Source organism: Pantherophis guttatus, chromosome 13 (assembly GCF_059756535.1).
Source record: "Pantherophis guttatus breed Tessera chromosome 13, ASM5975653v1, whole genome shotgun sequence".
Lineage (NCBI taxonomy): Eukaryota > Metazoa > Chordata > Lepidosauria > Squamata > Colubridae > Pantherophis > Pantherophis guttatus.
Window position 1 is genome coordinate 19,780,023 of NC_142075.1, and position 27,162 is coordinate 19,807,184.

Sequence of the window (27,162 nt, forward strand, 5' to 3'; positions counted from 1 at the left end):
AGATTTAATTAGGAATCTAAATTAATTCATCTTCTCTATGGGACATCTAAAGGACTTTTCATCCCATTTAGCTGCCATGGGATGGATGGATTTTCAATCTTATATATGCGCTTACCTGAGACAAGCCCCACTGAATTCAACATGTGGAGGGAACCATTTCTGCATAAACATATATATGGTTGCTTTGTTAAGTCTCTGATTGTACTTTGATTTCTACACCCCGGGCAAAGGTCAGATTGCACGCGACACATTGGATTTTTCTAATTTGCAGTTCTAACATTTTCCCCAGGAACTGAAAGCAGTTTTGGGGGGGATGTGTGATAACTCATTTGCATCAAGATGAAGAAGTCTTCATACGATGCTACCGTATTTTTCGGAGTATAAGACGCACCGGAGTATAAGACGCACCTACCTTTTTTGGTGAGGAAAAGAAGAAAAAGAAATCTCCCTCTGCCTCTGAGCAATTTTGCCTCGTTACAGCTAACAGCCTGCTTTACTTTCAGTTTCGTTTTCAGCATAGCTTGATTAGCACAAGGGAAAAAAAAATCTGCTCCAGCAATTTATCTCTTTGCAGCAAGCAGCAGAGCTCTACGCTAAACACCTGAGAGCAAATCAGCTGAGAGTCGGGAGGCTGATCCTATCAACTTGTGCTAATTAGGCTGTGCTGAAGCTGAAAAGAACTGTTTTTTTCTTGCTGTTTGCTTGCAAGGATGTAAACTGCTGGGAGGCAGAGGCCAAAGGGTGGGGGCCAGTGGGTGGGCGGGGCTACATTTGGTGTATAAGACGCACCTAAATTTTTGCCCCCTTTTAGGGGGGGGAAAGGTGCGTCTTATACTCTGAAAAATACGGTATTTTCCTGATAAAATGTCCTCCGCTTCCTGTGCTATTCTTCTTCTTAAGAGGCACATTGGTAGCGGAGACTGGAGACCACATTACTGCTCATCCTTCAAATGGCAAGGATCCATCCAGCATGGGCTAACTTTACAGGCATTAAAGCACCATAAATCCATTACCAGAATCAGCTTTTCCAAGACATTCTTGCATGTCTGTTTCCTGTCACTGAGGACATCTTTCTGCTTCATCAGGACACGATAGCGGCTGAAGAATTCTTGATAGGTCCACCTGGTTCCAAGAGGAAAGGTGACATTAGCCAATCAGAAAAGACCTTCAAAATGCAAACTGTATCCCCCCACGTCTGATGCGTGATGTGCTCACCTTGAAGGGAAACCAGCTGCACTGATTCGGATTGTCTCCAGCACACCGCAAGCTCTCAGCTGTTGTACAGTCCGCTTTTCATCAAACCTACATGCGAACACACAGCACGGAGTCATTCATGACACAAGTGTGATCACAGAACAGAAGTTTTTATTGTGAAGGAAAGGATGAGTTGCCCAAAGAACAGCAAAAATTTGCAAATAAGTTGACTTCCCAAATGGCTCTAGCAGAGATTTGTTGAGCAAAATGTTTGGGTTTTTTTTTCTTCTCTAACACAATGTTGTGGCCCGCCAGCAGCCAGAAGAGCTGGCAGCAGCTTCGGACAGTGAGGAGGTTGGGGAGGAAGTTGGGCCAGTCCTGGAGTCTGGGGAAGGCTCTGATGAAGGCTCTGCATCGGAGGCAGAGAGAGGGCCAGGGCCGGATGCCAGTTATCTTCTGCCTTCAGAGTCAGACATCAGTGGGGCAGAAGAACAGTTGGAGCCTGTTCCCAGTGTGCGCATGCGCAAAGTTGCCAGATGAAGGGAACAACTAAAGAACAAGGATTGACTTGGGAATAAGGCCACAGGTGGACGATGAATGGCCAGAGGGAATAAAAGAGGAGCGAAAGGGGAGGGAGTTTGTAGTTCGCCTAATTGGTTTGTGACTCTCCGAGGCTCCTTGCCAAGTTTTGAAGATATCGGCCTGGCAGCTCTCCAAGCCAGATAAGGTCTGTGACTGTAAATTCTCCCTTGAAAGACTTGGCTGAAGGTGAATGAGAGGAATTCATTGTTTGTTTAACAAAAGGGGTTTTGTCGGGACCAGGATTCTGCTTCGTGCTTTTTGGGGAAGCCTGGGTCGGAACACACAATATACGTTCAGAGGACAAATACGACAGCATCACAAACTTACATAAATGGAAACTTGAAGTCATTTGGTTTGATACACCGAACGTAATGTGGAGTTGTGGCGTTGAGGGTCTCCATCAAGAGATGCAGAGAATTTCTGAACTATAGGAAAGATCAAAAAGGAGGAAAAAATGTACAAGGAAACCACTGACACATTTTTTCTTTCTTTAGACTGAAACCTCTCCGTGCAGCCATTTCTCACATAAATGACAAGTCATATACTCTACTTTTATTTTTTTTAAGTCAGTCTGCATCTGTATTCGTCACTGAAATAAATCCAGATCAGACCTATGTCATAGTCTAAGAAGTACAGGTAATCCTCGCTTAGTGATTGTTCGAACTTATGACGGACGTCCCCAGAGCTACTTATGAGCCACTTTTGAAGTCCTGATGGCCCCATGGCTGCCCCACATGGCCACAGGATTGAATTTTAGGCACCTGACAAGCAGCTCCTTACAGCATCCCATGGTCACATGACCATGGTTTTCTGTAGGGTTTTTTTTTTAACAGCATTTCCTTTGTTTCTGGCAAAAAAACACCCACTGGGGAAAATAGGTTCACTTTATGACTGCCACACCTGCTTAACAATCATGGTGCTCGCTTAACAAACCCAGCAGTAAACTGATAATGTGATAACCCACTTAACGACTGCAACAACTTACGACCATAATTCTGGGCTCAATTGCAGTCATTAAGTCAAGGATTACCTGAATCCTAAACCCTTAATTGAGCTCTTTGTAAGACTTTACTAGAAAGTGCATCTGCAGTGGCAAACTAATAGACAAGGAAAGATCATTTTAAAAAGTGGAAGTAGACTGTGGGGGAAAAATTTCACTATTTCTCCACAAAAGGTTACAGAAAATGTTTCTTCTCTCATCCTCCATCGTCACGAGGGACAGCCCTGAGTAATGTGGGGCTGCACAATCCAGAAAAACAGCCCGGAGCAGAGAAAAATGCAATACTGTACTTTTCGGAGTATAAGATGCACTTTTTTCCCCTCAAAAGAGGGTGGAAATGTTGGTGCATCTTATATACCAAATACAGCCATTTTTGGCCTCCCAAAGACCTGCCCTACGCGTCCCGTTTTTGCCAAAAACAGGCCTGTTTTTCGCAAAAATGGGATGCACAGAGGGTTTGGGAGGCCTGCAGAGTGCTCCTGGGGCCTGGGGAGGGCAAAAATGCGACGCATGGGGAGGTTTGGGAGGCCAAAAACAGGCCCATTTTATAATACAAATGGCTGTATTCGGTAACTTTTCCACCCTCTTTGGGGGGGGGGGAGCCTGCAGAGTGCTCCTGGGGGTTGAGGAGGGCAAAAACGCGACCCGTGGAGCCCAAAAACTGTATCTTTTCTTGTTTTCCTCTTCGAAATCTTGGTGCATCTTATACTCCAGTGTGTCTTATAGTCTAAAAAATACGGTATGTTTCCTTTACCTGATGCCCCACGGTTTTCTTATGTTCCTTGCTTGCTTGGGCTATTTTTGACTTGGCTGGTTTCACGGCCGCTCGAGACAATGGGGTACGACCGGACGGTGTGGCTGAGGTGGGACTGATGGTCTTCTCCACTCGAAACAGCTCAGGCAGCATCTTAAACTGATTCAGACGCAAGAGTTTGTTTAAAAAAGGACACCTTTGAGTTAGGAAAGAGAAAGTTTTTCCCTGAGGTAATGTAATAAAAAGGGGAACCAAAGGCAAAAGAGATTATCCTTCGTGGGTTGGTTTTGTTGCTTTCCAGATGCTTGTAAAAAATACGTTAGTTTAGCTTTGCTTTATAAAGCATGTTGATTTAAATGAGCACAAGAATGTAAGAGTGGCCTTTTCTAGATTAGAGCAATGGCGCAGCTGGCCCAGGAGCCTGTGCCACACGGAGGCCAATCAGAAGCATCTGTAAAGCTTACTGACAAGGAGAACATGGTGATGCAAGACCTTCTCCACTGTTCCTGCAGAGCAGTTATCTACACTGCTTAACTCACTCCAAGCGTGCTGCAGATACGACATTCCTAATCTCTTAGGCTTGCACCAGAGCAAAAAGTTATTTCCAATCATGCAGCCACAAACAGATCAAGAGAGGCTCTTCCACGAGTAAATGCTGCAGAAACTGTCCATATGTTGCTCAATCTAACAGTTGTGAAGTTTGACACCTAGTACTTCTCGCTCCTATTTCTTTTGCCTTGTGAATTGTGAGAAAAATTGGCACCTTCACTGAAATACAGGTGTCAGGTTCCAACAGATGCCTTAATTAAATCATGAGCCTTGAGCTAAGCTTCAAAAGAAATCTAGTTATTTATTAGAAGCTTCATGTTGGCACATTCCAAATGAAGCCAACTCTGACCTCATGTAATTTACACCCCAATCATGACCCTGTTTCCCTCCTCCCCCCAGGGTGTCATCAATCCCATTCGCGTCCATGTGATCACTCCCCTTCAGCCGCTGTGGGTAACCCTGGGAGACAGCCTTGAGAGAGATATGTCTGGAATGCGCTTTTGTTTTTGGCTGCCATGCTGCTTTGTCAGTTTAAATAAATAAATAAATAACTTTATTGTCATTGTACGTGTATACACAGTATAGCCATACAACGAAATTCATTTAACACCCAAAGACCAAGTCCAACACACATAACAATCCCCAAACACACTCCCACCCACCACAATTCTCCACTCCTAAACCACCCAAACATTCACACAACAGACCAAGTAAAACTGTCCAACAGCTCACTGATGGTGGCCTTTTAATTCATTGTTGAGTGCAATTATAGCTCTGGGATAAAAACTATTCAGAAAATGTGTGGCCCAAGTTTTAATCCCCCTTGCCTATGGCAACTTGAGAACAGGCCAGGGATGCTTTGCGAGTTGACAGCAGGACAATTTTCCATTAAAGAAGAGATTACAGGGGAAGAGAATTATTTTCAAATGCCTAGAAGTCTGTAAGCTTCCAAGAAAGGTAACCCAAATCAGACAAGGAGGAGGAAAGTACGCTTCCTTTCTGATTTTTAATTATGTTCTCAAGTTTCCTATAATATGTTCAGAAAGGAGTAAACTGTCATATTGTACCTATTCATTGCTGTAACTGGTTAGAATACATCCTGCTCTTCTGTAGGGGCTGAAATCAGAAACGATGACGAAAATTCAGTCTTTATAGGATTGTGATGGTTAAGTGAAGTGGCAGGGAGGATCATTTCAACACTAACCTTACTTGATTTGAGAACATTGATCTGTTCTTCATAGACAGTATCTTTGTTTTTTTCCAAAAATCCTTCGCACTGGTACTCCACCTGGAAATGCAAATATCCAATTTTACCAAACAATGATTGTAGCAGTATTAGTATGGAATCAGTGGCCCAGAAAGATAGGGTATACCCAGATAAGCACAAAAATCATCTTCTGTTTTATGAGATTTCCAATTTCAGATTTAAATCTGTAAGCTTTGCCAATGTTTCTGACTGCGGTAATTAATAAAGGAAGCCATCATACTCAACGCAAAGCATACTCGCTTGGTTGAATTGCTTGTCAAATATTTTCTGCCTAAAGAATTCCTCCCAATAACAACTGCAAAAAGATCTTTTGACAGGCCAAGACAAGTACAAGAAAAAAGTAATATCCACATCATCAGCCAGGAAACAAAATCCTTTACCTTATCTGCAAAGTGTTGAATTATAAAAGCTTTGTTGGACAATCGAGGTTTCTCAAAAAGTGCCGTCTTATTTAAGTGGGTATTGTACAATTTCTGGGCCCAGCTGTTGTCTGAACCTTTAGGCATCTAGAGAAGGGAAAGAGGGGGAGGTGACTTCACATTTCTGGTGGGAACACAGCCACAGGGGGGGAAAACAGTAGTAACAGAAAAGGTGCCCTTGCGAAAGGAAGAGATATTCCCTTTTTTTCCTGTGCAGGAATTTTGTAACATTTTTAATTGGCTTTTTAGTGCTGCCCAAAGGGGAGCCATGCACCCCTTTCTATCTCGGAGAGTTTAGCAAAAAGAGACTGTCGAGTCCTACCAAAACACCGACTTGTACTTTACTTTTGACTGCAAGCTTATCATTGCCAAAGTAAACCCTGATTCTCTGTGCGTTACTGGTGATTATTTCCTATCGCAGTTCTGAACGAACGACAGGCCGAGAGAGACACATGAAATGACCCCGGGCAAAACTCAAGCTACTGAAATTCAAAATTCAAATCTTTATTGTCACTGCACAACATAGGTACAATGAGATTGGTGGAGCTCCCTCAGTGCAGCCCCCCCCCCCCAACACAATACAACTCACAGTGAAGACAAACAAATCCCTAACCCAATAAATCATATTAACAAAACACCCAGTCCTATTGCACCAGTGTGAACATGTTACACATTGCGCCGGCCCTGCAGTCCCATCATACTACGTAGTTATGATGTTATTTCTCATTCAGGGGTCTGACAGCCCACAGATAAAAACTGTTCTTCGGCCTGTTTGTGCGGCTGGCTATCCTTCTATATCTCCTTCCCGATGGTAGGAGGGTAAAGAAGTGATGACCAGGGTGAGAGTCATCCCCATACTGCGTTCAAATAATGGGAATCGAAGGTTATGGAAGCTGTGGATTGGCAGGAGCCATGCGACTCACGGAACATACCATCAGGCAAATTGTGCAGAACAAGATGAAAAAGACATCTCACTAAACCGGTGACGATATAAATGGGTATTTAACTCTTTCTGCTTTGCTTTTCTGCGGAAATTCTTCTACAGGGAAATTTGGACTGACCTACCTTGCATTCCTCATCCAGCAAATCCAGAATTCCCAGTTTGGCCTCGATGAGATTAATGCAGGGCTGATTGTCGTAGAAATCAATCAAGGTCCAAGGAATTTGTTCCCTCATGTATTCTTCTTGCTCCAACTTAAAGACGTGCTGTGGGCGAGGGCGGAATATGGATCATCAGGGCAAGGTTACGGTACTGACTTTGCATTTTGTGTTTTTTCCTGGGGCTTTAACGCTGATACAGAAATTGAAACGGACAGCCAGTTTTGCCAGATGCAACAGATTAACACAGCTATCCCTCTAGAAAATGATAAAGACTTTCTTCTGAACCAACTAATCCAGAAAATCTGATTATTAAGTGGATAATTAAGCCGTGGGTGGAGAGCATTACACCAAAAAACCCAAGTTTCTTACTTACCATATTGAACTGCTGCTGTAATTTCTCATTGGCGTAATTTATACAGAATTGTTCAAAGCTGTTGATCTCAAATGTTTCAAACCTGAAAAATAAAATCAACTTTCAGCGTATCTTCAAGTATTCAACGAACCCGTGGCAAGGCTGACGTGTAAAAGCTTCAACTGAATTATTTCAGCTGTCCCGAATACATGTTTAAATGTATTAGGATAAAGAATGAATAATTAAAAAATAAAAGAGAATAAATATGAGTAAAAAAAAAGAGAAATTAGAATTTGAGGGTGAATGAAGATGTTGGTTATATAAATAAACATAGAAATATTAAGATATGATCAAAAAACTTGGAAAGAGATTTTGGCAGAAACTGTAACTAAGTAAAATGTATTTGGATATGATAAGTTGTATAAGATATGATATGGCCAATACTCTGTTCATAAAATATGCAGGTGAATTTCAATAAAACCAATAAAACTTGATTAAAAATATATATATTTCAGCTGTATTAAAATGGAAAGGAATGGCAAGACCAAAACAAACAAACAAAAAATATTTACCCAATGTCTACCTTCCTTCCGGGGGGAGGGGGGGAAACGGTTCTTCTCGATGTAAGCTATTTTGTTTTGTCTGTTATGTAACCTGATTCTATGAAACTTCAAGATATTGTTTTAGATAAATCTATCAATGAAGGAAAATAGTTGTAGCTCAAGGTTGAATCTATCATTTTTTTACTATACCACTTGAAATCATTACGATGGTACCGAAACTGGATAAAAATACTGAGACGGAAACCACTCACCCATAAATGTCCAATACGCCAATGAAAGAATGTTGTTTCACAGTGGACTGCAAAGCTTTGTTCACATGATCTACAATCCAGGTAAAAAGGTTTGCGTAGATATGCTTCGCAAGAGCATCTCTAGCATTGATAGCCTGCAGCTTGGAAATTGGCTTGATGTAGGTCTCTGTGGCAGTAGCAAGCTTTTTGTGGCAAAGCCAGTGCGACATCTGTTCATATTCCACTCCCATGAGATCGCAGAAGATCCTGAGGGGTTCGTGTTTAGGCTACAAGGACAATAAGAGTTGAAAACAACATGTATTCCTAACAATTCCTCAGATTATCAGCTGTACAGTTTTAACTGGGAGGAGTGTCAGGATATGAAGAGTTAATAGCTGTAAGCTGATGAGAGGTTGTAAGCAGAGGCAACCGAAAGCTGATGCAATGGGACTGAGGCAGCAGAGTTACTGCCACTTTAAGAAGCTGGGTAAGAAGCTGCCTATATAAGGGAAGCCATTAGAGGGCGTTTCCTTCTTCGTGTATCAGTAGCTGTATGATAAAGGTATTTAACCATGTATAAGTCTGCAAATATTTAGCTGTATATAAAACCACTGTTATTTATCTAAAGGCTCTGTGTGCTGTGTTTTGCTCCTGGGATTATCTCATAATACTAGTGCTGCCTACACTCTGACATAGTCATCTAAATATTTTCAAACAGCCAAAATCCCCCCTACCATCATCATCTTGTTTTAACGAACCCATAATCCCTTGTGGGGTGGAGTCGGAATGGAGCTGAGTGTTTATTGGCCGGATGCCCTTCCTGTCGCCAGTGCGGAGCTTTGTTCAGCAGATATATTCTCATTGTGCCCAGAGAGAGAAATATCTGCCTCTACCTAGGATCGAACTCACAGGCTCCTGATTGTAAGGTGAGAACTCCACCCCTAGACCACCGCACCACTCAAAATCCCCCCCCCCCACCATGCCTTAGATTTAAAGAGAAAGTCTTTCCAATTGGAAAGATGGACTCTGAAGCAAAATGAGAAGGAATCTAAAAAGAAAACAAAAATAGAAGAGATGGAGGAAATGCGTCTTATCTTATCTCCATTTTGGCAAGACAACTACCACACAAATACACAAGGAAGAGAAGGGAGGTTAGCAATATTAATAGGATCGAGAATATCTAAAGTATTTTGGATCTTACAGGTATTGTGCAGCTGTCAGCATCTCGAGATGTGAAGGACACATTGCCCAAGTGAAGAATAGCAGCAAGGATTTGGAAAATTCCCATCTGACAGGAATCAACAATGCCTGTTGTATTGGGGAGGGGAAGATTTAAAAAAAAAGTTGCCTTGATTAACAACAACCTATTAAGTACCTAAACAAGAATGATACAAGGTATAATTAATAAGGTAACAATTCATCACTGAGTGAGGTGGTCACCCTTTTATTTTTTTACCAAAAAGGCAAGAACTTATAGCCACATCCAGTATTCAGACTGCAGACTCCGACTTGCAAGAGATGCAAACAGGCTTTTTTTTATCATTATAAACTATAAATGTTCCTATGTATCTACATTTGTTGTTGTTGTTAGTTGCGAAGTCGTGTCCGACCCATCGCGACCCTACAGACAGCGTTCCTCCAGGCCCTCCTGTCCTCTACCATCCTCTGGAGTCCATTTAAGTTCACGCCAACTGCTTCAGTGACTCCATCCAGCCACCTCGATCTCTGTTGTCCCCTTCTTCTTTTGCCCTCAATCTTTCCCAACATTAGGCTCTTCTCTAGGGAGTCCTTCCTTCTCATTAAGTGGCCAAAGTATTTTGAGTTTCATCTTCAGGATCTGGCCTTCTAAAGAGCGGTCAGTCAGGGTTGATCTCCTCTAGGACTGACCGGTTGGATCGCCTTGCAGTCCAAGGGGCTCGCAGGAGTCTTCTCCAGCACCATCGTTCAAAGGCCTCCATTCTTTGGCGCTCAGCCTTCCTTACGGTCCAACTTTCACAGCCATCCATTGCGACTGGGAAAACCATAGCCTTGACTATACGCACTTTTGTTGGCAGGGTGATGTCTCTGCTTTATAAGCCCATCCTTAATATTTGCCTTCTTACAAATGGTTTTTATGCTAATGTCATCACATTTTTGAATAATTAAAGTAGACCACTGCAGCATTTTTACAATTCAAAGCAATGCACCAATACTTTCATAAATGCGTATTTTTATCCACCGACAAGGCATATGCGCTTGGTGAAAGAATTGTGAGTTTTGCACCAAGCAATAAATACGACAGCCTTACAGTGCTTCAAATCTTGTTTTTCTCAGAAAGTCAGCTGCATAGAAAGCCAAGCTATTTGTCACTGAAACAGACATCTGCTCCTCCTCCATTCCTCTTCGGTGCCTTTGAGATGTCAAATAGTAGTTAGCAAGCTCTCCGGAACAATTTGCATTTTGCAAACTATTATGCTCAGTAAGTGGAACCTTCTCTTAAGCAGCTATTTACCCTTTTAGGTTTTTGGGGGTTTTTTTGTAAATAATAATATGCAACATTGGGTTAGTTATCCTAAGTGAAGTAACTTGAAGAGTTGCGTGCTTACCCAAAAGAGTGCAAGCCCGTCGAGTGTTAAGCATTTCCTTAGCGTCATCAATTCCGTCAATTACTGGGCTTCCCCCTTGTTTTGTATAGTGAAAATAGCCTGCATTCCCTATTTGAACAAAAACAAGATTGAAATGTACTTGAATATTAATAGCTTGGGTTGGTAACAGAGGTGGGTTGCTACCGGTAGCGGAGGCGGGAGGCTCCGCCCACCCGCCCGGATGCTTCTGTGCATGTGCAGAAGTGTTGCGTGCCTGTATGGGCGCACGTGCACCCACGAGCAAACCGGTAACAACAGGATTTGAAACCCACTACTGGTTGGTAGGGCTGTTGGTTTGAGCTCCGAACTTGGCAATTGGGTTGCAAATGTTTCATCACCATTCGAGGAGACATCGTCGGTGCGCTTTGAATTGTGCTCCTCCTCAAAGCGCACTGACGAAGTCTCCTCGAATGGCGACAAAACGTTTGCAACCCAATTGCCAAGCTCGGAGCTCAAAACCAACAGCCCAAAAACAATATTATTTTTTATAACAAAACGCACTTCAAAATGCTGTTACGACTTTCATGCAACAGTCAAGTAACTGCAGCCAAGCAAATTGACTAGTTGTTCATTATTAAGAATTTATGCCCCTTGCTTTGAAGGCTGAAATTATTAAAAAAAATAAAAATTAAACTAGACTCTCCTGGAATCAAACCCAATTTATGTTCAGAGTTCAAAATCAGAGATCCGATGCAGTCAGAGGGATCAAGCAAATAACGATTTCTCTTAAATTATTACTGGTAAAATGTTGATAATATGATAGCACTGGGTGCACATGGAAGATAGACGGTCATTAATAGATAATAAAAGTACTTCGGTAAATGCCAAAATGTGGTACAACTGATACTGTTACATACCCAACCGCAAAGCTTTAAATTCAGGCAATGCCGCAGAAGCACAAAGCTGATAGAAGATATGGTAATTTCTCTCTTCTTCCGCCTTCAATGCAAACAGATTATATTTGACATGAACTAGCACGTCAGTGCTGACTCTTAGCAACCACACAGGCAGCTGTCTCCAGGAACAAATGAATTACACACAAATACATACACAGAAATAGTATATACCATGGATGAATTTCTGTATGACACATACTGTACTATCCTGAGAAAGTTTTGACTAAAACAACCCATAATTTGCTCCCTTCTGATTTCTTCCACTGGTTCTTGAGACTCCCTCCGGAACAATAGATGTACAGATACCGTATTTTTCAGAGTATAAGACGCACCGGAGTATAAAACGCACCGGAGTATAAGACGCACCTACCTTTTTTGGTGAGGAAAAGAAGAAAAAGAAATCTGCCTCTGAGCAATCTTGCCTCCTCGCAGCAAACAGCAAATAGCCTGCTTTACTTTCATTTTCGTTTTCAGCATAGCTTGATTAGCACAAGGAAAAAAAAAATCTGCTCCAGCAATTTACCTCTTTGCAGCAAGCAGCAGAGCCCTGCGCAAAACAGCTGAGAGCAAATCAGCTGAGAGTTGGGAGGCCGATCCAATCAATTTGTGCTAATTAGGCTAAGCTGAAGCTGAAAGGAGCTGTTTTTTCTTGCTGTTTGCTTGCAAGGAGGTAACTGCTGCGAGGCAGAGGCCAAAGGGTGGGGGCCAGTGGGTGGGCAGGGCTACATTCAGTGTATAAGACGCACCTAAAATTTCACCCCCTTTTTGGGGGGAAAAAGGTGCATCTTATACTCCGAAAAATACGGTACCTTTCTTCCTTAAATTAACCATTCCTACTCTAGAGGAATGCAGTGAGGAAAACCAAACAACATCCCACTCCAGGTGTAACCCATCAGATGCAAAGTTTTATTCCCCAACTCATCCATTATGCAACTTCAAAATAAGGTGGAATCCACTTTACCTGGAATACCACTCTCGATTTTTCTAGGAGGTAAGTTCTCATGTTAGCCCCTGTGATTCGATACCGCTTATCGAAACCGATTTCAATGTACTTCCCAAAGCGACTGCTATTGTCGTTTCTTGTGGTTTTAGCGTTGCCAATAGACTGTAGAGAAGGAAAGAGGACAGGATCAGAAATCTTTTTTTTAAAAAAAAAACCCAGTCCCATTATAAACGGCACCTTAAGAAATGCTTCTTTCTCACACAGATGGGAAGAAGATGCCTCTTGTAAGATTAGGGTTTTCTGAGAACACATGTGCATATCCAAAAAGAAAGACAGACTACATCATGCTTGAGAATTATTCTTTTAACAATTGCCGATTTTTAATCATATTTAAAAGCGAGGCCTCTACCCCTAATTCAGGGGTCGGCACACTTAAACACTCAAAGAGCCACAAAGGTCCTAACCGGAAGCCCCCGTTCAATTCTGGAGCTGACTGGAAGTTCGGCTCCCCCACCAGAGAGTCTCCTAGCACGACATCCTTTTTCCCCTGCCGACTGGAAGTCTGATTCCCCCAACCATAGAATCTCCCCAGCATGATGTCCTTTTTCCCCTGCCGCTCAGAAGTCCGGTTCCTCCCACCAGAATCTCCTAGCGTGGCGTCCTTTTTCCCCTGCCGCCGGGAAGTCCGGTTCCCCCACCATAGAGTCTCCTAGTATGGCGTCCTTTTTCCTCTACCTGTCCTAACCAAAAGCCCTATCAATTGTGGAGCCAACCGGCGACAGGAAACCGCAGCAGAGGGATGAAAGAGCCACATGCAGCTCCAGAGCCGCGGGTTGCCGACCCCTGCCCTAATTTAATCTATACCATGTCTCCGGTTAGCATATTCACATGCATACAATATTACTAGACACAAGCAGATCTATTTTGTGTGGGCACAGAGAATTGTTTTACTAAAAACTGTGTACAAGGTAAGTATACACTACCCCAACAGACCTTCTTTCAGAAAATGCATCCATATATTTTTGTTAACAATAACTGCATGTTAGTGACAGTGCAGCCTACACTCACAAACATGGGCTATTTCATTCTAAGATTGAATCAGAGGTTTTGTTGGAGACTGAGGGTGGAGGATAACAATGATTGCATTTGTACATCACCAGGGATGTAGTGATGGGATTTGCATAGGGTCAAAAAATAAATATTAATGCATGTTTTAAATTATGATGGCTCAGGATTTTTGAGAGTTGAAGTCCGCAGGTCTTAAAAGTTGCCATAGTTGCTCACCCCTGCCCTATCAGGTCAGGAATCTTTATACACCTAGAAGGAAAAGTGAAAATGCACACACGGCATGCCTATTGGTTAGTATACATTTTTACTAATTGTTACTCAGTGAAGTTGCTTGCAAATTCCACACAGCACAGCAAACCAGGCAGAATTACCTGAGCTCTGAATACATCAAAAACACCTCTGACAAAGTTGCATTAGGGCCACCTCCACTTTTGGTTTTGAATTTCAAGAAATGCTTAAAACAAGAAAAAAATAGATTTTGAAACATTCAAGAAAAAGGGGACGCTGGATTTGTCAGTAGATCTCCTGAATATTCTGCATCTGGTATGTATATCGTCAGGGAGAATATATATATGTATGTATGTATGTATGTATTTTTCTTCAGCCGGGTATTTTCCTACGTAAACCAAGTTTTTAGCCATAGCTCAGTGAAATCACATCCACTATCCTATCATATATATATATGTTTTCTGAGGTTTTCGCGGGTGTTTGTATGTAGGTCTTTGGTTATTTGGGTTTTCTCCCCGCGTAAAATTGGAAGTGTCTTGGCGACGTTTCGACGAACGAAGCCGAAAACACCAGGTTGAGGATGACGAATGAGACTTCGTTGAAACATCGCCAAGACACTTCCAATTTTACGTGGGAGAAAACCCGAATAACCAAAGACCTACACACACACACACACACACAAACACATATACACACACACATGTATATATCCTTTATATATTTATATATATATTATATAACCTTTCCCTCCCCATCCATTTCTCTTTTTCCTTATATTTTCCAACATTTTCCTGTTTTCCTTCACAAACTGTTAGCCCCTAAAATTTTAAATCAGTTATCTGATATACAATCCAGTATGGTTGAAGCAGTAAAGGGGAAACAAGTCATCCAGTGGCAAAATTGCTCTCTAATTTTTCGTTGTTTTGTTTAAAAAAAAAAAAACATATTCTGGTCTTACCTCCATTATAGGATTAGAAGCTAACACTTTCTCTTCAACATTAGCTTCACTCGCAGACCCGCTCACGGTGGCGAAGTATCTCATGGCATACTTGGCAGACACGGTTTTCCCAGCTCCTGATTCCCCACTTACAATGATGGACTGGTTCCGTTCATCTCTGAAATAGAAGCAAAAATCATTTAACAGAGTAACAGAGGTGGAAAGGGACCTTGGAGGTCTTCTAGCCCAACCCCCCCTGCTCAAGCAGGAAACCCTGTAACTCAGGGGTTCTCAAACTTTTTAAACAGGGGGCCAATTCACGGTCCCTCAGACTGTTGGGGGACTGGACCTGCTGGGTGAGCGTGGCTAGGTGGTCATGTGACTGAGTGGGTGTGGCTAGATGGTCATGTGCAGTGGTGGGTTCCTCCCGGTTCCGCCGAGCCGGTAGCGGTGACGATATGACCAGCCAGGTAGGGGCTGGCTATCGTCTGCATCTGCCTCTCCCTGAGAGCTGGCTTATTGCTTTCCTTTGCTCTCCTCTCCTCTCCTTTCTGCGCATACACACATCTGGGATGGGCCCCATTCTGTTCCTCCCCCTCACTCAGCTCAGGCCCCGAAGACAGCTGTCTCTCCACCTGGGGGAGGACGGAAGGCCCTGGCTCTGCCTCTGATGCTGTTTCCTTATCAGAGCCTTCCAAAGGCTCCGAAGCTGCCCCTCATCTGAGTCTGCTGCCAACTCTGCTGGCAGCCGACGGGCCACAACAACTATATTTATCATGACAACAACCCCTTTCGTTCCACAAAGCTAGTTGGTGAAAAGCCAACACACCCATCCCACAAACCTGGCCATCTGTTTGTATGCCTCCTCAGCCACAGCAAAGATGTGGGGGTCCATGTCCCCCATATTTTGGCCACTGTAGGCATTGATAATGTCTTCGCCATAGATAGGCAGCTGCTCGTAAGGATTGATAGCAACTAAAACTATACCTGAAACAAAATAATAACAAAGACAGGGAAAAGCAGTGGAATTAATTCAGGAAAGATTTCGCCCATGTTGAACTGCAACCACCACAATAATAAAGTATTTCCCCTTACACTTTGTCAGTGCATGGGCTAAATGATGTAGCTGATATCATACAGAATGTAATTTGAGTGGTCATCTGTAGGAGACTGGGCTTCCAGTGTGAGTCATGGTGTTCATCTCCATGAACGAGGAATGACTATTACGAAGAATGAAGGACCGGCAGGTAGACCAGTCCTTCAACGGAGTGAACAGGAGATCACCCACAAGTGCGCTGAACGCCAACTCCACACAAGGAGACCATAAAAGAGTAGTTCCCCATGGATTTGAATGCCAGGAGCCAAAATCTATATTCTCAGCACCAACAGAGCCTTTGATAAGGACACTTTAGTAAGGATACTAAGCTCTAACTCACTTTCTAAAAACATTTGGAAATGTTCAATTTAACAACTTTATGGATATTCGAGACCTTCAAAATAGTGGATTTAATTAGATACCTGATTTTACTTTCTCTGAATTTAAAAAAAAATTAAATGGGGTTTTAAGAATTCAAAATAATATACAGTTTGCAAAAAAGCAAAAAGATTAAGTTCTAAACAGATTGGGAGACCAGAGAGATTTGGAATATTGGTTATTTTTGCTGTAAGATTTGAAAAACAGGTATGTTTTTCATTATACTATATAAATATAGATCATTATACTAGAGAGAGATAACTAAAAAAGAACTAAACCCATATGAGGAGGCTCGGTGAAGGTTGCTAATGAACACTAGAGGGAACTAAAGGACCAGGCAGGAAAGAATTGAAATGGCTAAACTGGTTATTGGAAATATAAACGACAAATCAAGAAGACTTGTAAAGAACAGAACGGGAATAGTAATCTATAGAGAAGGGAAAAGGCATATGAAAACCTTAGTTAAATTATAGAAAGTTTATTAAACAAACTCTGCTTAAATCTCTTCCTAATTCTCATGCATTTTTAAGATGTTCCCATTTTTTAGAAGAACTTCCCTTGTTGCACCAACTTTCAAGAAACTGATGAAATATAACTGTGTCACAGATGCACACACACTGCATGCACAGATCATCCCAACAACTGAAAACATAGATGTGTCATGTGACTTTGCTCAATAATCACGCAGTAAAGGTTTAAAATAGCATCTACAAATTTAGGTAAGCTTCATGCCTGAGTATATGTGACAGTTATTGTGTCTATTCTACAAACTTACTTGATACCAACCCATGCCAAGACTGGAAAAACGCAATCATTGCATAATTGCGGTTTTATGCAACCAGCGAAGATATAGAGGTTTCACGATTTTAAAAATAAACTCAGGCCCCCGTAGTTGTGAAAGAAATATTATATTTTTTTTCAGAACTGCAATTTTTTTTTATTCTTGGCCTAGAACGGGCCACTTTCCTACCAACACTAATGAGGAATAACATGAAAGAGACTTCAGAGGATCTGTGCTTACCACAATATGTATAAATGAGTTTTGAGTCTATAAATCGAACTTTGAGATTGTGGAGAACAGCAGGTTCATGAAGATAGCTGAGTGCTGTCAGGTCATTTTCACCCACAAGTATATCTGGATTTCGCAGGGGTGGTAGGTCCTTAGATTTAGCATCAAGTTTATATTCAATATCCTAACAAAAATAACATAAATTACATTTGGAGAACATTTTGTAGTTTTTTTTCCACAACGTTCTTTAGGTGTGTGAATTAAAAAGAAACTTTTAATTCACACATCTAAGAAAGAGATCCTAAAGATATAAAGTTTTTCTATAGCAGCTTACAAACTTTTTTCTCAAGTTGGTTGTTATGGTTTATACTGTTTCCCCCAAAATAAGACATCCCCTGATAATAAGCTCAATCGGGCTTTTGAGCGCATGGCAATAAGACCAAGCGCTTATTTCAGGGTTCAAAAAAATATAAGACAGGTCTTATTTTCGGGGAAACAAGGTAGGTAGTACATAAAGAATAGAATAGAATAGAAATTCTTTATTGACAAAGTGTGATTGGACACATAAGGAATTTATCTTGGTGCATAAAAGAAAAGATACGCATATGCTCTCAGAGTAAATAAAAGAAAAGATACATTCGTCAAGAATCATAAGGTACAACACTTAATGATAGTCATAGGGAAACAGTCAATATATTAAAGATACCAATAACAAGGTTACAGTCATGTAGTCATAAGTGGGAGGAGATGAGTGATAGGAACCATGAGAAGATTAATAGTAATGCAGAGTTAGTAGATAGTTTGACAGTGTTGTGGGAATTATTTGTTTAGCAGAGTGATGGCATTTGGGAAAAAACTGTCCTTGTGTCTAGTTGTTCTGGGGTGCAGTGCTCTATAGCCTTGTTTTGAGAGTAGGAGTTGAAACAGTTTATGTCCAGGATGCGAGGGGTCTGTAGATATTTTCACAGCCCTCTTTTTGACTCGTGCAGTAGACAGGTCCTCCATGGAAGGCAGGTTGTAGCAATTGCTTTTTCCGCAGTTCTAATTATCCTCTGAAGTCTGTGTCTGTCTTGTTGACTTGCAGAACCAAACCAGATAGTTATAGAGGTGCAGATGAGAGTCTCAATAATTCCTCTGTAGTACTCTTTTAATAAAGTACTCTTTTAATGGTTTTTATTTTATTTATTTTACTTTATTTTAGGGATACTTTAAAGCCAACTGGAAGACTTTGGTAGCAGGTGATGCAAATTCCAAATAAATAGGGTCATATCATAAAACCAAAGAATTCAGAATCGAAGTATAACAAACCTTGCTAAATATAAGGGTAAAATTAACATTACCTTGCCATCCTCAAGTCGAAGATGCAGTACTTTGTCTCCTGGTTTATAATCTTTCAAAAGTTCTGCCGACTTCCACACTAGTTCTGAATCAGGTATCCAAATCCTCGCATACTAAAAAAAACACACACACACAAAAAAACACAATTACAACAGTTAACTGGTTTTGAAGGAATTTAAAATAGGAGCATAACCACACTTATCAACCAACATTTGCAGCTCCTCTCTCAAGTCAATATTATATATTTCTGATCTTTTTCTCCCTTAATTAATACCAAATTTGGGCTCTCCACTGGCTGGGCAAAACTCCATTTTAGGTCCTCATTTTCCAGAGAAATCCCTTTAAAAGATTCCATCTTTCTCTTACCAAACTCAGAGTTACATCTCCCCCTCAAGCTCAATTTGCAAAGAAACTGAACAAGAATGTGTTGGACTGCATAGTAGATAAGTGAAGTCCACAACGAAATACATCCACCCCATCCAAAAGGTGAATCAGTTAAAGCCCCAGCAAATATTAGCAAAGATAGGTAGGAGGATAAAGCCCACAGAAGTTCTGAGACAAAAGGCAAAAAAAAAAAAAAAAGGACGGAAATAAAATACATGGCTAGAGAAAATGATAAAGCAACATAAAGATTTAAAGCCAGAAATATTTTTAAGTATTTCGCCAGAAATATATAATAAAGGGAATATACCGTGTTTCCCCGAAAATTTGACCTTGTCTTATATTTTTTTGAACCCTGAAATAAGCGCTTGGCCTTATTGCCATGCACTCAAAAGCCCATTGGGCTTATTATCAGGGGATGTCTTATTTTGGGGGAAACGGTATATTTAATATTGCATGTTTTGAAGGCAGCAAGAAGTGCACAATATTGGAAAAATGAGGAAACTCCTCCAGATGAAAATATAATCAAAAAAATATTAGACTGTGCAGAAATGGATAGGTTAACATTAAAGATAAAGTATAAAGACGACACAGAATATTTTTTAACTTGAGATTTGTTTTACCAATGGCTAGATAATAAAAATAGAAATTAAAAATCGGAAGAATGCTATTATATACAAGCAAAGAATATTGCCATCACTATTATTATGTATATATAAAATGACCCAGACAATATACTGTTTATTAAATACTTATATATGTTAAAGAAAAATGTACAAATAAAAATAATTTTTAAAAAGAAGATCCAAGACCTTTCATTCTTTCTATTTATTAATGGATGTTAAAACTCTTTGTAGCTAAAAGGAATAGACCCGAGGTGGCACAGTGGTTAGAGTGCAGTACTGCAGCTATTTTAGCTGACTGCTAGTTCAGATCAGCGGATAAAATCTCACCGGCTCAAGGTTGACTCAGCCTTCCATCCTTCCGAGGTGGGTAAAATGAGGACCCAGATTGTTGGGGGCAATATGCTATTTAGTATACTGTCTTTGATGTAAGCCGCCCAGAGTCCTCGGAGAGTGGGCGGCATAGAAATATGACAAATAAATAAATAAATAAATAAATAAATAAATAGAATAACAGCATTGGAAGGAACCTTGGAGGTCTTCTAGTCCAACCCCCTGCTTAGGCAGGAAACCCTACACCACTTCAAGCAAATGGTTATCCAATCTCTTCTTAAAAACTTCCAGTGTCAGAGCATTTACAACTTCTGGAGGCAAGTTGTTCCACTGATTAATTGTTCTGTCAGGAAATTTCTCCTTAGTTCTAAGTTGCTTCCCTCATTGATTAGTTTCCACCCATTGCTTTTTGTCCTGCCCTCAGGGGCTTTGGAAAATAGTACCTGAATAGTACAGGTTTACTGAAATATGTCTTAACCAGTTTGGAATACTGAAGCTGACATCCCCTAAATTCCGCTGAAGATGTTGCCTAGCCTGGTAACGAAACATTAGGAAACCAATTCACAAGCTCGGAGAACAAACCTTCACCCTTATTGCACACCGGAGCTACAGATATCCGCCACTACTGCATATGTCTTAACCTTCTGGGAATTTTGAAACAGAACGGCAGTAGGGAACAAAGAACTTAAAACCTTTCCAAAAGAAATTGCAGATCATGCTGTTACAGATTTTCCGCTCGCTGTGCGCCATTAAAAAAACCCCAAAAGCTTAATTACTATGGGCTACACAGACTTTACAAATTACGGTACTTGGCATTCAAGGCAGTCTTATTTACCTACCTATAGGATCAATATCACATCTAACAATCCTAGGAAAAGAATATGAATGTGGCAAGTCACATTTTCTTTTTAACGTAGTTGTTTTTCTTTGTCACCAAAGATAAAATACAGAACAGGAAAACTGTCTATGGAGATTCTCAGTCATCCAAGTCATGGTTGTTCCAAAGGTGTATAGAAAGTTAGCACCCACCCGTCTCCTAGAAGAATGAAATATTTTAGGAAATATTAAAAAAGGCTGAATATTATATTTCCCTGGATGAGAAATGGAGAAACATGTTTTAAAGACAAAGCAGCTTCCTGCCTCCCCCCACTTTTGTCAATGGACCATCATCTGCAACACAATAGGACCCATCTAGCAACAGAAACTCACCACATGGCACCTGGGGAGATTACATCAGCCAGCAAGGCTAGCTAAGACCCCCACCCCCTGGGAGTCTGACAACCAATCAGGATACTTTTTCTGGGCCCCAGAAGTTCAAAGCCAGAGAGGGTATAAAACCCAGGGAATCGCAGCATCTCGGCCCCTTTTCTGCTCAGGAACTCAAACCATGTGATCCTGTCCACCATTAAACCATCTTTCCAAGCAGTCTCCATGTTTCTAGTGTCTTTTTCCCCACTTGGAGCTGAACCTAGAAGGATATTTCTTCCAACAGGTGCTTTTTCAAGAGACAACTGGACTTTCTTGTTTCCTGAGGATACAGACAAACCTCCAAGTGGCCTCAATGACTCTAAAAGGATGCAAATGACCAGCTGTCTGCAAGGAATATAAACCCTTCCATTCCCCACCATCCAGTCAGAGCTAAAGAAGCTTCTTGGATGAGAAGTGAAAGTCTTCAAAGAAAAACCAGAAAGTTGAAAAAGCACCTTTGGGATAATCATGAACCTGGATGACTGAGAATCTCCATAGACAGTTTTCCCGTTATGTATTTTATCTTTGGTTGACAAAAGAAAAATAAATATGTTAAGAAGAGAAGGTGACTTGCCACATTCATATTATGACTTGCCACAAGAGCCTTTGGGACAAAACGGGGGGGGGGGGGAGAAATAAGGAGCCTTGATGGAGCAGTGGACTAAAGTGCTATTAAATAGCACTTAGCTGCCAGCTGCCTGCAATTACTGCGACTTCAAATCTCACCAGGCTCAAGGTTGACTCAGCCTTCCAGCCTTCCGAGGTAGGTAAAATGAGGACCCGGATTGTGGGGGCAATAAGCTGACTTTGTATAAAAAAGAACACCGCTTGGGGGCGGCCGAAAGCCCTACTAAGCAGGTATATACAAAAGTATGAAGGCTATTGCTTAACGCATTGTAAGCCACCCTGAGTCTCCGGAGAAGGGCGGCATATAAATCGAACTAATAAATAAATAAATACAATAAAATGCACGTGGGGCCTTATATCTCTGTCTCGAAGTCCTGCTCTTTTGGACCATTGCTAATATTAATTGCCAATCCCATTCTCACCAATAATCTAAGGTAATGTTTCTCAATCTTGGCTACCTCAAGACGTGTGGACTTCAACTCCCAGAATTCCCCAGCCAGCATATGGTGGCTGGGGAATTCTGGGAGCTGAAGTCCACACGTCTTGAGGTAGCCAAGGTTGAGAAGCACTGCTCTAATGCCACAACACTGGAATCTTGTGCATCTCTGCTGGGAAAACCACAACATCAACCAGTTGCAACAACAAGGACCAAGGGAAGACATCTCCATAGAAACCAGACAACCAAAACCCACTGCGCCCACTACATGAGATATTTAAAGGAATAAGGTCTGCCATCAACAGATGCTCACGGTGTGCGAGTTTGATCACCTGGGTTCCTGCGTTAATATTCCTCTAAATAATTAAGCTGCAGGAGTTGGCTGAGTTGTAATTGTTCTCTTTTTTCACCTGAATTTCAACCAATGCCACCTAAGAGAATCAAACTTGGGTTTATATATTGTTGCCTATACTGCACGCAGCTTGCTTGGGTAGCAATGTCCTGCAAAGGATCCGTGAAATATTTGCTTCAAAACCTGAGAAATAGTTGTAGAAATATTTTTAATATTGTTTTACTTTTATCCTACCATTTTTATATGCTTGTAACTCAAGGTGGTTCATGACCAAATAGCCATTAAATAGAACAGATTTTCCCCTCAGACTTTAATGTGGTCTGCAATAGAAAAGAAAACCAATATTTATTCCTCTGAAAATCATCTACTCCTCAAAAAATTGGAAGACTTTCCTTTAAAAAGTGAAAAAAATGAAAAAAACCCACTTGTTTTAAGATAACATCCACTAGAAGTTTAAGAAGTCACTTCAAGGAACTTCAATTTCGTAATTGGCAGAAATATCAGACAGGCTTGAAAAACTCTTTAAGTTATCTCATGGAAAGAATAACTTGATATAAGTAATACACAGAGGGATTTTCCCCCCCAAAATAATTAAATGGCATCTAGTATTCTTCGCTGAACCTTACAAACTCTTGGAACAACCAGACGATGAGACAGCCTTTGAAGTTTTTCAACTGTACACTCATTAAATTTTAATAAAAGGAGGACTGACAGCAGGATTCTGTTCCACCGAAACAACAAGAGTGTTAAAGCAATTTTTTTCTTGCGTTTCAAGATCATATGAGCAAATCACCAGACCAAACTATCTACCAAAACATTCACATCATAAGACTCACTTGAGGCATGCATCTCTCAAAGGCACCAGTGGTGGTAAAAATAGGTATTTTTAAACTCAGAATTGTCAAAAACAGGGTGCAATACGCTTCGCAAATCAACTAAAAAACCCCCACAGGAGGAGTGTAAGGGCATCGCTAATTTTTTTTAAACATCATTTTGGATTTTAAAAAAGCAACGTTAGTAACAAATGCAACTGAATAATAAAAAATTACCATTTGTACTCAATAATTTAGGTACATTGTTAACATATATAATCAGGACATATCCAGAAACGTTATTGTTAGAAAAACAGTCATGTATCCTCAGCTACTCAACTACAAGTAGTACCAGCTACTCAAGTCCAAAGCAACATTATAACAACATTCCATACCAAATTAAGCACGAATGAATACATTGGGAATGCTTTCCCTGGGTTTCAGCCAATGTCTCCCTTTCTTCTAGCAATCAGAGAAGGTCTCTTTTCAACATGAAAATTAAATAAATATTTTTTTTGGGATCAAGCCCACTGGATCCAGCACCTGTCAGCACTATTATTGCGATTTCAGCTCGGTTTCTGGCCCCCTTGTCCAAATTATGTTGTTTTACACCTTCCAAACATAATTTCCACAACACGATCCACCTCTGCATCATTTTATACAATATGTAAAGTAGTAGTAACATGCTCACAGCTATCAAACCCCACCCCCACCATTTTTTAGACTCAATAAACTTCAGTCTTCCAAAGGCAGAACTTGCCTCCCTGAACATTTAATAGAAATTAGGCCATTTGAGGGCAAAGAACACTAAGGAAGTAAAGGAGACAAGTTTTGCTCTGGCAGCAAAAAAAGTGTCAACGGAGCCAGTGTGGCACAGAGAGGTTAAGGCAAGTGTTTCTCAACCTTAGCCACTTTTAGATGTGTGGACTACAGCTCCCAGAATTCCCCAGCCAGCATTGTTGGCCTGGCATAATCATGGGGAACTATGATTATCCTTTCAGGTTTGATTGCATAAATGTAGAGGAAGCGACAGTTCATCGCCAGAAGACAAAGTGCTATCTCAAAAAGAAGCATAAAAACACATTTCTGGCTGAAACCGAGTTGCTGTCCCTCAATTATGGCACGCCCTGGGTTCAGATTGCAAGGTTCAGATATCTAACTTGCTAAATTTGCAAGAACGGGAAGACAGAAGATTAGCAAATCTGTACCACAATTTAGTAGAGAAAAGGAGGAAGAAAAAGCACTACCCCACCGTCTTCTTGCAAACGGAAAACTATTGCAGCAGGAGGTGGAAAATTTTAAGCTATCTCTCTGTTCACATAGAATAGAATAGAATAACAGAGTTGGAAGGGACCTTGGGAGGTCTTCTAGTCCAACCCCCTGCTCAGGCAGGAAACATTGTTGAGTGCGCTGTACTACTTCAACCTGCAGTTTTAAAAAGCCTTCCTCTACTGAAAAAAATACAGGCAGCAAACCGTGTTAGATTTCTACATGACTAAAAAAATTTTTTTTTTTAAAAAAAAACTTGTTTTACTGCTTTGCCACCTTTACAGGAAGAAGACTGAAGACTTATATCTAGAAGATTGGCAATAGGAAAAGCAAAACTGAAGCCCCCCAAGGAAGTCACATCAGAATGTAAACTGCAACCCTTTTTTAAGGCTAAGAACACCCATCGCTGATATTAATTTATTCTGGGAGCATTCAGAACTGCCTTATTTTCAACGAAAAAAACAAGGCATGTGATGTAAAAAAAAAAACGATAAATCATTAGAAGGAAGAGTTTTACCCTCAGATCAACGTTAGAAATATTAGAAGAACGATTACATTTTCATCACATTTTCTTACATGAATCTTTAGGCAAAAACTTTTGTCAAACAAAACTTCCTTTGTTGTCCAACTAGAAAATTGTCCAGTTTGAAGACACAACATTTTCTCTGTAGCTGTCAGGGCAACAGGAACCTCATCAAGCATTCAGAACAGAAACCCATGATATAATAAGAGTAGTGGGTGTCTCTGTAAATAAGTCCCACTATATTCAACAGTAATTACTTTGCAATAAATAGTAATATAATTTTTCCCTAACTGGTGCTCCCCACAGCCTTTAATTCCTGCAACTTCCATAAAATCCCATAAAATTAGAGCTAATGCACTGCAGGGTAGCAATATGAGGCAAAGACATATTCGAAATTAATACTGGAAAAAACAACATCCTCTATCATTAATATAAAGTTAAATATGTAGTATTGTTTTTTGAAAATCGGAGTATATTAATATCCTTGCATGCAGCATTAGATTCTGCCAATCTAAACTGGGAAACATCATTCCAAAATTATTCCAAAATTGTCAGTTTCCATAGGTAGAACAAAAAACAACAACAAAAAGACAGTTCATCTCTAGAACACTCGTTGCTAAATTTGCACACCAAAATATACTATTCTCTTCCATACTATACTCTGTACTTTTCCCATAACATGCATCAATATTCCCTCTGGGTACGATCCATTGCAAGTGAATCAACCAGTTCCTTGTGCAACTTTAAACAGGACTGCCACCTTGGCAAAGAGGTTATGATCTCTGAATAACGAGATCTAGCACTAAATCCCATCCGTAACAATGAGAAGGTTAACTTACTTGAAGGTACATATGGTTCAAACTATCCACTGTTTTCCAGTATTCGCGGTGATGCAAACTTCTGCTAATCTGGGCAGCAATCATTGTCACCTTGGTAAGCAAGACATGGGGTAAGAACTACTCGGTGCTGGCCTCTAGTAAGCCATGTGGGTTTGAGCCGATTCTAGCAGACAAAGTGATGCTAGCCACTCTCAAAGCTACGTAAGGATCAGTTGAGTGATAGCTACTGTCAGACGGCCGGATCCTTTCCTTGCCAAGAGTTCTTCCCAAACGTTCCCCAGCACAAAAAGCCGGAGTGTTTGCTCTCTTGTGCCTCTCGGAAGAATGGCAAAATCCCGCTGTCTTGTGACAGTCATCAAATGCTAACGTTCAAAAAAACATTGCTCCCAGCGGTAATTTGTTTCCACCATTCCTATGAAGTTGGCGGCACTGGGACTTTTGTTCTTCCCCCCTCCTAGAAATAGTGAGATTTAATAGCTAAAGTGTTCATATTCAGTAACCTGCCTTAATCTTGGCTTCTTGCTCACACATGCCATCCAGGGATGGGCTTCAAAAATTTTAGCAAGGGGTTCTCTGCCTGGTTGTTGGGTGGGCGTGGCCATAGTGGGCGTGGCCTAGTCAGCCTCCTGCACCATGGCGGGAGGGGGGTTGCCCTCCCCGGGCTCTGGAGGCTTTTTTTGAGCCCCCGGGAGGGTGAAAACGGCCTCACCAGGCTCTGGAGGCCCTCTGGAGGCCGGAAACGGGCCTGTTTCTGGCCTTCCTAAACTTCCAGTAGGCCTGTTTTTCGCCCTCCCCGAGCCTCCACACACACCCTGCACTTACCTGCATCCAAAACAGGCCTTGTGGGGACTCCTGGGAGGGGAGGGGACGGGTGGGCGGGGCCAGCCAGGAGTGGGATTTGGGGATTCTTCAAACTGCACAGAATCTTAGCTAGAGGTTCTCCCAAACCCCTGCAAACCCCCAGCAGCCCCACCCCTGATGCCATCCCCTAAATCTACTGTATCAACAGTAGTTGACATACTGCTCAAACAAGTAAAGGGAACACAAAATTACTGTATGTAACGAACAAAGTATTTAACAAGGCTATTTCATTCATTCAGATCTCGGATGTCTTCTGCTTGTGTTCCCTTTATTTTTTTGAGCAGTGTATATATTATATTTCTATATTTTATAAATAAATATATCTTTCTG

At 41.1% G+C, this 27,162-nt stretch overlaps 1 protein-coding gene across 6 annotated transcripts in view; it reads right to left on the reverse strand.

Moving 5' to 3' along the window:
* The window catches only part of MYO5A (myosin VA), a 72,185-nt gene that overhangs the window by 35,491 nt on the left and 9,532 nt on the right, over positions 1-27,162 (reverse strand). For 4 of the 6 annotated variants that reach the window (XM_060689430.2, XM_087878168.1, XM_087878171.1 and 1 more), the window contains exons 2-18: positions 18,531-18,641; positions 17,203-17,374; positions 15,550-15,694; positions 14,729-14,885; positions 12,493-12,636; positions 11,493-11,574; positions 10,597-10,704; positions 9,213-9,319; positions 8,033-8,298; positions 7,240-7,321; positions 6,831-6,971; positions 5,727-5,852; positions 5,284-5,367; positions 3,531-3,689; positions 2,104-2,201; positions 1,216-1,302; positions 1,014-1,122 (exon numbers count right to left, since the gene is read on the reverse strand). In XM_060689430.2, the coding sequence (XP_060545413.2) occupies positions 1,014-1,122; positions 1,216-1,302; positions 2,104-2,201; positions 3,531-3,689; positions 5,284-5,367; positions 5,727-5,852; positions 6,831-6,971; positions 7,240-7,321; positions 8,033-8,298; positions 9,213-9,319; positions 10,597-10,704; positions 11,493-11,574; positions 12,493-12,636; positions 14,729-14,885; positions 15,550-15,694; positions 17,203-17,374; positions 18,531-18,641 (2,178 nt within the window). Of the gene's footprint in view, positions 1-1,013; positions 1,123-1,215; positions 1,303-2,103; positions 2,202-3,530; positions 3,690-5,283; positions 5,368-5,726; positions 5,853-6,830; positions 6,972-7,239; positions 7,322-8,032; positions 8,299-9,212; positions 9,320-10,596; positions 10,705-11,492; positions 11,575-12,492; positions 12,637-14,728; positions 14,886-15,549; positions 15,695-17,202; positions 17,375-18,530; positions 18,642-25,971; positions 26,568-27,162 lie in introns of those variants that run through there. The other 2 variants (XM_087878169.1, XM_087878167.1) reach the window with 1 other exon arrangement.